This window comes from Poromitra crassiceps (assembly GCF_964638095.1).
Source record: "Poromitra crassiceps genome assembly, chromosome: 17".
Classification (NCBI taxonomy): domain Eukaryota; kingdom Metazoa; phylum Chordata; class Actinopteri; order Beryciformes; family Melamphaidae; genus Poromitra; species Poromitra crassiceps.
In genome coordinates, this window is record NC_139635.1 from 26,056,936 (window position 1) to 26,066,870 (window position 9,935).

General features: G+C 48.2%; 1 protein-coding gene across 1 annotated transcript in view; it reads left to right on the forward strand.

The window, feature by feature from the left end:
* Positions 1-6,919: 6,919 nt before the first annotated feature.
* asph (aspartate beta-hydroxylase) overlaps positions 6,920-9,935 on the forward strand; it is a 36,395-nt gene continuing 33,379 nt past the window's right edge. The window contains exon 1 of the mRNA XM_083654013.1: positions 6,920-7,042. Coding sequence (XP_083510139.1) covers positions 7,018-7,042 — 25 coding nt within the window. The 5' untranslated portion in view covers positions 6,920-7,017. The remainder of the gene's footprint in view (positions 7,043-9,935) is intronic.

The following is a 9,935-nucleotide window of genomic DNA, read 5'->3' on the forward strand; positions in this document are numbered from 1 at the left end:
GGCAGGCCTTGACTAGGGAGGAGGAGGGGATGGGGTCCAGGAGGATGCAGGTTGTTGATTTCATGCCAGTCATGATGGTGGTTAGGTCGGATGCTGTGAATTCAGAGAAGGATGAGAGTGGGGGGTTTGGAGGCGGGGGGAGGTCGGGTTCCGGATCAGAGACAATGGCGGTGGAGGAATTGGCCAGTTGATTGTGAATGGTGTCGATTTTGGTTTGAAAGTGCGAGAGAAATGAGTTGCATTGACTGACGGTAAACGAGTTGGAGATGGTGTCCGTGGGTTTGAGGAGTTTGCTTATGGTGGAGAAAAGTGTCCTTGGGTTGTTGCTGCCAGATTGTATGACGGAGGAATAGTGGGAGGAGCGTGCGTTATTGAGAGCTTCCTTGTAGTGCTGTTGGTGGATTGTGATGGAAAAATTGCTGAAATGCCCAGCTGATCCATCAATAATGAGATATCCGTTTTAAGTGTATTTAGGAGGTTTTATTCTACATTAACATCTGTGCACAGAGGGTCTCTTCCCGACCACGTTGTCATAAGAGCCACGAGTCATTGTTACAACTCATCATATACTGAAACTATGACACCCGCCCCCCCCACCTTAGGAGGGCAGTACTTTTCCCCTTCATACAACCTCTCCCCAACTCAGTATCTTTCCATGACGTCAGTAGTCAATCTAATGTTCACTAGACACAACACTCCACGTCTACCCACCCAAAGCAAGATGCATGTTCTCCCTGTACAGGAATATTCTGCAATGATGAAGAACATAGTTCACAAAATACATCTTAGAAGGGCCATAGTTCATAAGCAATCAATCAATAAGCACTCAATCAATAATTTGCTATCACAGGATTTTGTAGACATCTTTATGAACAGTGAGACCGGTTTTGTGGGCGAGGCGTTCAAGCTGGCAGCCCTTGGATTTGAGCTGATGGAGATGGTCGGTGTACCAGGGGGCGGAATGAGTGAAGGAGAGAGATTGAGAGATTTGTTTTTTTCGGGGAGCGAGTTGATTGAGACAGGAGGTGAGGGTGTGGTTGTATGTGTTAACCAGTTCAGTGGGGCAGACATTCTGGATGAGGGCGGGGTCAGGGAGAGTGTCGGCCAATAGGGAGGGAAAGGAGGGGGGGTGGATGGTTTTAAGGTTACGGAAGGTTATGGAGCGCTTCTGTTTCACGAGGGGGGTGGGAATGAGAATGTCCAGGGTGATGGCTAGATGGTCAGAGATGGTGAGGTCATGGCTGGTTAGATTGTTAACGGGGAGGCCGGAGGTGCAGATCAGATCCAGAGTGTGTCCTTTGTTGTGGGTGGGAAAATCAACATGTTGGGTGATATTGAAAAAGTTGAGAATGTCCAGGAGTTCAGTAGCTGGTTTGAAGGCAGTCGAGTCGATATGAATGTTAAAGTCACCAAGTAGTAAGATGGATGGAGAGATGGCACAGAGTTGTGTGAGAAATTCAGACAGTTCAGAGGGAAAGGCAGGGTTTGGTTTGGGGGGGCGGTAAATGACTGCAGTAACCAGGGGTTTAGGAGCAGACAGTTTAAAAACAAGGTGTTCAAATGAGGAGACGGCCGGGATGGTTATTGCAGTTGTTTTGATGTTTTGCAGATGAATCATTGCAATACCACCACCAAGCTTATGGAGGCATGGTTTGTCCATGTAGGTGTATCCGGGGGGTGAGGTCTGGTTCAGGGAGAAATATTCTTGAGGTTTTTGCCATGTTTCAGTAATGCACAGGAAGTCCAGATTATTGTCAATTATCAATTCATTTACAATGAGGGCTTTGTTATCAATGATAACATTGATTCACTTTTTATCCGGCCGTGACCGTTGTGGCCTTGCCACAGTTTATGTATTGGAGACAATGTCAGGTAGGGTTGGCACGATGGACGATGGCATCGGCCATCGTGATGGGCCGACCCCCCATCGACCTCTGAGCCTTCTACATCGGATCTGTTTAATAATAAAAAAGGCCAAGTCCACTTACCTTGACGCGCGGGGGACGCGCTGGCGGAATTAAACAAGCGCACCCAGTTGAGTTCAGGAAAGCCTCCACTCCCCCTCCTCCTCCACTCCACTGGCTTCTCTGAACAGGGGGCGCTTGTTTAATGTCGCCGGGGCGTCCCCCGCGCGTGTCGGCTGTGTTGTTGTGAAAACTTTTTAAGACAAAGAAGAAACTTCACGTTCTTTACTGTTTTCAACCCAAAGTGAGTACAAGTCTTCAACCGTGAATTTAACTCGCCTGTTTCCAAAGTGAAAGTTGGAGTCGCTCCATATAGATACAGCAGCAGCTGTGTTTCTCAAGCCATTTCTCCTAAACTCTCTCATTACAGTCATTGGGTTCAAAAGCCCACGCGAATCTAACGTTATATCAGCCAGTAATTCAGTCGGTTTTCTGCCAGCTCGTTAAATTCAACACACACACGTTGTTGGTGAGGATCTGTAACGTTAACGTTAGTTGTTTTGCGCCGTTCAAATTGCTGGTAGTGACAGCCACTGCCCACTTCAGTCGCCTGGCTGTGTGCTGTAGCACAGAGCAGAGGCCTAATAGCCTATTCAAGCCTGCTGGTATCATGTAGAGCTCAGGCTCAGCTGTCCTCTTAACGTGAACGCATTGCAGCGGCTAGCCACATGGCATTACAGCAATGCAGCGACTTAATAAAAATGACGATGCCATCGTTCAAAACGATGTTTCACTGTAAAACAATCACGATGGGTATTTTGGTGACATCGCACAACCCTAATGTCAGGTCAACTTAGCGGTTTAACTCATTCACCGCCAAAGACGTCTTTGACGTGTTATCAGGAATAGCCCTCCCCGCCAATGACGTGTTTGACGTGTTTTTGTTTTTATTAGTGCAGCGCGTAGTTCAAAGACTTCCCCAGCCTGTGACATGGTATCAGGTCCCTGCCCTCAGAGACAAGCCGACAACACGTGAACAAACACATACCGCAGCTGTTGTTTGAAATGAGCAGGAGGAAAAACAGAGAAACGCGCTTCCTTGTGCAGAGAGGAGAAACGCCATTGAAACGCCCCTCGGCGCGCTGCGCTGGTTGCCTTGCTGCAGGGCGAACCTGGATTGAGTTGTTCGCGGTAGTCAAACCCGTGACGAACATGATCGATCCGGTTCCAGCGCCTGGTCCCAAAGCCAAGCCGGACCCGTTCCTGTGTCGCAGCATTCGTCCCAGCCCGAACGAGAGGAGGAAAACGATGCAGAGGCAGAGGAGGCTAGACGCTGATCTCAGACCAGTTTGGTGTTCCCCTCCTATGCTAATTTGCGGGGCGATCAATAGTGTTCCCTTGGAAGGAGGTGCGATCCAGCAGCAGCTGTGGACAGAACTCTCTCTCTGTGTGTCTGTCTGTCTGTCTGTCTGTCTGTCTGTCTGTCTGTCTGCACACTCACTCACACTGAGTAAACTGTATTGTTGAATGTAAAAAAAGCACTTCATGTATATATATTTTTTCTTTTTGTCATTTGTGTCATAACGAATAATATTTACATGTCTGATGTCAATACAGTTCAAAATAAAAGAATTGCCTGCCTGAGATTGTGTCTTTTACAAAAATGGCCTTTTCTGCTGTTTCTCTTCTCAGAGAGACCTTTTTGGTGAAAACAGGGTGTATATGAATGGCTATAAGTAGAGTACAGAACATGCTAAAAGCTCACTTTTTTTCCCCTGGTGAACCCAGAGATGTACATCTTCATTTTGAGGTATTGCAAATCACTTTGGTGCTAATAGATAATTTACTGTGGGTCTTGAAAGATGACCAACAATTATGAAAATCTTTGGCCTGTGCTAAATATTGGCAGTCCTAAACTGGCCATGAATGAGTTAATACCGCATTCAAGACAACTCGGACCGCTGTAAGTTTCAACACGGAACCTCCGGCCCGGACAGATTTGCGTTCACGCTGCACCTCCCGCTCGGGGGCGAAACCAAGCTGTTGCTATAGCAAGCCGCGTTAGCATGGTAGCCACCTACTAGCGAACAATGCTAACTGAACATGCTGAATGCTGAATTTCACACAGAGCGAAACACAGATGACACAAACGCATATGAAACGTTAACATCACATAATTAAGACCTCAAATTGTGTGTTAAAAGTAAAACATCAACAAACGTCTTTATAATAATTCTGTGATTATCATTAACGATGCAAGTTGCCATTGTGATGTGGCTGTGACGTCAACTCGGAGAAACCGGAGCTCTGGATGATACCCGAATTTCCGAGCTGTAATTCCGGCCTGAACGACCGTTCAATTCACTTTTTACAGGTCGGAACCCATTTTTCCGGCGGTCCGAGTTGTCTTGAACGGGGTATAAGTGTCCAGATTCATCCACTGCTCCCGGGGAGCAGCTGAACGGGTTGGGAGGCAATGAGAAAGTGTCAATGGCCCATTCATTTTTTTTTTTTAAATATGTGGTCATTTTGATGTCACAATGTATATACGGATTCATTTCAACCTTGATCTTCTAGGAACTTGGCTGAAGTTGAAACTAACTGTGTTTGACCAGCTTGTTTGTTTGGGAGTGGCACTGTGTGTGTTATTAGCATTAGCATATAGTAAGCATTCAGCTCAACAAACAATAGCTCTAGCTCAGGGGTGGGCAACTGGCGGCCCGCGGGCCGCATGCGGCCCCCGACCTCAGTCAGTGTGGCCCCTGGGTCAATTTAATATATATATATTTTTTAACAAGGTGGATGTTTTTGGTTAGGTTACACCACCAAAATCTGTTTTTATTTTACTGTACAACCCACAACATGGCGCTAATGGCGTTAGCATTGTCCATCCACATACTGTTGAACGTTAGCATTTGAGCTAACGCTATTGTAACTAACTATATCCAGGATGCACATTGCACATGCAACATTACTAATCTGATTAATATCACATATTTGGGTGGTGTACCCCATCAAATTGCTGTAGTGGGCTGTTGTAAAGCTAGAGCAAAGTTTCTGGTGTCATCTGAATGTAAGAATTACTAAATTTGAATAATGAAAAATATAAATGTTGGTATAATAAACTTTGATCACCAGTCCTTTTCATCAAATTAGTAGCTATAATTGGGAGTGATGGTGTTACAGTAGGCTACTGGTGGAAGTGCACGGGCACAATCTGGCCCCCTGGTAGCGAGGACTTTTTTGTGCGTGTGGCCCTCTCTGTCATCAAAGTTGCCCATCCCTGATCTAGCTGATACCAGCAGACTACATGGGCTCCTCTCTTCAGAGCAAAGCATCGGATGCTGTTCATTTTCGGCCTTTTTTTTTAACTTGTTGCCTTGATCACATCCTCCAACACTGGAATGTCTCAGACAGAGGCAGGTAGTACTCGAGTACCATACAAAAAGCTGGCCTCGCGGATTTGAAAGACAGGACGTCCTGTCACCTCTCCACAGCTGCCCACCTCAGAGCCCCCCTCTCTCCTTCCCCTGACTGTACCTCGCCCCGTCTACCCCGGGCCGGCATTACCATGGCGTGTTGTGTGAAAAGGCGCAAAGATGGAAATGTCCCTGAATGTAGCGCGCCATGTGTGACATTCACACATGCAAATGTCATCTTGTAATGTCTGTATGAACCGAACTGAATAGTGAAACTCACTAGTGTCCCTGAAAGGTTCTCACAGACGCGAGCGGGGAGCTCACTGAGGAGTCAGAGGCCCAACAGGTATCTAGCAGGCTACATATCTGCTGTCGTCGGGACATCCATCAACGTGCTCCAGCCAATCAGAGCGCAGTGAGGCAGACGCAGCCGGTGTGACGTCTGCTGTCTGCAGCAGCCTGCAGGCAGGCAAGTGGTCTGACAGAGAAAGTATATGGGCCAACCGGTTTGGTGCAAACTGCTGCCGTCCCACAACCAAAAATCGAAGTGGCTATCTAATCTTAAGTAGCTATGTAATCTTAGATGTTTACTAAGATCATCATCATTATTTACTGGAACCCAAAATAATATTTGAGATAGCAGATAGATTGTTTCACACATTCATTGCCTTAGATTTTTTTTGTTGCATGTTTTTAGTGGGGGGTTCCTATCTGCAGGAAACCCCAGGGGGAAAACGGGGAGAACATGCAAACTCCACACAGAAAGGCCCTTTTGACGAGCCCACCTGGGCCGTGGGCACGGGGGACATGGGAATGGGGGGACACACCCTCGGCGCCCCAGGCGGGGAATCGAACCCAGGACCTTCTTGCTGTGAGGCGACAGCGCTTACCACTGCTCCACCCTGCACTGCCCCCCCTTCATTGCATTAATTGCATTAGATGCATTTCAGGCAGCCTAATAAAGTGAGAACATTTGAGTAAATGTAGTAAATTCAAAGAGTTAGCTGTTGCTGTCGCTGTCATTTGGGGCCACAAAACCTGCAAAATGTGCAGTTTTAAAACAATTAATTGAATAAATTCCTGAAGTGAAAGATATGGATGTACTGTACTTGGCAGGGATACAGAGTATGCAGCGCACTATGCAGACGTCCTGTACCTTTACCTTTATCTATCCACACACTAGAGACGTCTTGGTTCCATCAATGGCCTCCGGCTCCGAGGCGTGCGCGCGCGCGTGTGTGTGTGTGTGTGTGTGTGTGTGTGTGTGTGTTCCACACATGAAGACATTCCTCCAAGTGAAGACAATTTGTTGGTCCTCGCTTTCAAAACAGTCCATTTGAAGGTGGGGTCAGGGTCACAGCAGGGGTCAGCATTTAACGGCCAGAGAGTGAGTGCAGCAAGTCAGTGGAATGTCCCGACAGCCAGGTATAAGAACTGTGTGTGTGTGTTTATGTGAGCGAGTGTGTGTGTGTGTGTGTGTGTGTGTGTATTTTTTTTAAGTGAGTAGCCCAAGGGGAGTAGGAGAAGGCGGGCCACAGCGGCCCTTACATAAGACCGAGCGGAGCTCCTCCAACTGAACAATATGTACTGAGCCACCGCAGAGAGAGTTTCCATTCGCTTAGCAAAGGAAGAGTTTGTGCGTGCGTGTGTGTGTGTGTGTGTGTGTGTGAATCAACTGTCGAGCTGATACAAGCATGGAGTGTGAAGCTGAACACAATGGTACGTCATCGCCATCGCATGTTTTTATTTACTTTTACGTTTGTGTACCAGTGTGTGGTGGTTTGGCAGCGAGAGGGGTGATTGGTGATTGGACGGCAGATTTTGATTATTTATTTTTAGCGTGTCTGTGTGTGTGTGAGAGACACACCCACGTTAGCTGGCACGTGCAAGTGATTGTTTCGTGTCAGGGATGCGTGTGAGTTTGTGTTTTTCTTGACTTTTCAGCACAGTAGAGTTGAACAGTGGTTGACTTGACTAGTCACTGAATACTTCCACCTGGAAGCGGATGGTTTTGGTGTTGTTTATGAACCTGGCACATCCCGTTTTTATGTCGCTCTGCCTTCTACACAGTTTTTGAGAATTTGAAGACTTGGAATTCGGCTTCAAATCGGAACTTAGCCCTGTGATCAGAAGTTTGTCAATCTCCATTTCACTACTTGAAACTGTACAAATTTGCAAAGTACCTGTATTTGTTATAGAATACCGATCCTCACCATACAGGTTCTGTTTGTAACAAAACAGCAGGACATCTTGAGACAATATGTTAATCCCTCGTGGGTTTGTTCTTTGTAGCGATGCCAGATGGTACAGCAACATTCTTTGGAGTGCTGCAGTAGAGGAGGACACCACGGTGCAACAGTGTGTCGACGTTCAGGTCTTTGCACTTTCATGCTACGCTCCACACAAGACACGTTTGAAATACCTGAAAGAAGACAGGGTTGGATTCTATTTGGATTAGCATTTTCATCGTGTTTTTGTCGTTTTTGCGACTGTGCACTATGTAGCTACTTCTAGCAAAAAGCCTTCTCTCTGCTGCTGTAATTAGCCAGTAGGAGCTTAGTGGAGTTGTGAATGCCCCCCAGGCCAAAGAAAGGGTCGTAAAAATGGCTGACATAGCTGAACTCTCAGGCGGTTCTCCCTTTTTAAGAGCGGACCAGCGCGTTTCTCCCTTTCAGTCCGTGAGACGCGAGCGCGTTTTAGAGGATTCAACACAGGTGACCGATGAAATGCATTTGTGATTCGCTGACGGTACACGTGGGGACGGTGAAATGCATTATGGGATTTTTTCTTTTCTTTCAAGATTCTTAGCCTCATTAGGTCCGCAAAAAACCTTCCAAAGAAAGCTGTGCTTCAGACAGTGACAACGGCTGAGCGATTCATCTTCGGACAAACAGTAACGGTAAAGTTACTACGGTGAAGCAGCAAATCCAAAGAGACGTTTCAGGCTAACTGGGGTAGAATATAGGATATGGCTCGAGTGAAGGTGAAATTAACTGCTCGATTTGGAAAATGTATGGTGCTGCCTCCTCCTCTCCCTCCCTCTCTCTCTCTCTCTCTCTCTTCAGATTTTTTTCCCCATTTTCTCCCCAATTGTACTGCTGTCCCGCTCGTTGCTCCACCCCCTCTGCTGATCTGGGGACTGGGGACTACCACATGCTTCCTCCGATACATGTGCAGTCGCCAGTCGCTTCTTTCCTCATGACAGCAAGGCGTTTCAGCGGCAGGACGTAGCGCGCGGGAGGATCACACCATCCCCCTCCAGTTAGCCGCCCCGCCCCGCCCGCCCCGCCCCGCCCCGCCCGAACAGGTGCCCCGACCGACCAGGACACATGCCCCACCGGCTTCCCACCCATTGTGTCTGTAGGAACGTCTGACCAAGCAGGAAGTGACGCTGCCGGAAGGTGAACCCGGGTCTCTGCGGTGGTAGAAGAGTCCTCTAACCTCTAAACTACCCAGACCCCCGGTGCTGCGTGTTTTACCAGCCGTGTGTACAAAACTACACTACCCAGACCCCCGGTGCTGTGTCTTTTACCAGCCGAGTGTACAAAACTACACTACCCAGACCCCGGTGCTGTGTCTTTTACCAGCCGAGTGTACAAAACTACACTACCCAGACCCCCGGTGCTGTGTGTTTTACCAGCCGAGTGTACAAAACTACACTACCCAGACCCCCGGTGCTGTGTGTTTTACCAGCCGAGTGTACAAAACTACACTACCCAGACCCCCGGTGCTGTGTCTTTTACCAGCCGAGTGTACAAAACTACACTACCCAGACCCCCGGTGCTGTGTCTTTTACCAGCCGAGTGTACAAAACTACACTACCCAGACCCCCGGTGCTGTGTCTTTTACCAGCCGAGTGTACAAAACTACACTACCCAGACCCCCGGTGCTGTGTGTTTTACCAGCCGAGTGTACAAAACTACACTACCCAGACCCCCGGTGCTGTGTGTTTTACCAGCCGAGTGTACAAAACTACACTACCCAGACCCCCGGTGCTGTGTGTTTTACCAGCCGAGTGTACAAAACTACACTACCCAGACCCCCGGTGCTGTGTCTTTTACCAGCCGAGTGTACAAAACTACATTACCCAGACCCCCGGTGCTGTGTCTTTTACCAGCCGAGTGTACAAAACTACACTACCCAGACCCCCGGTGCTGTGTGTTTTACCAGCCGAGTGTACAAAACTACACTACCCAGACCCCCGGTGCTGTGTGTTTTACCAGCCGAGTGTACAAAACTACACTACCCAGACCCCCGGTGCTGTGTCTTTCACCAGCCGAGTGTACAAAACTACACTACCCAGACCCCCGGTGCTGCGTCTTTTACCAGCCGAGTGTACAAAACTACACTACCCAGACCCCCGGTGCTGCGTCTTTTACCAGCCGAGTGTACAAAACTACACTACCCAGACCCCCGGTGCTGCGTCTTTCACCAGCCGAGTGTACAAAACTACACTACCCAGACCCCCGGTGCTGCGTCTTTTACCAGCCGAGTGTACAAAACTACACTACCCAGACCCCCGGTGCTGCATGTTTTACCTGTCGAGTGTACAAAACTACACTACCCAGACCCCCGGACGGTGCTGCGTCTTTTACCAGCCGAGTGTACAAAA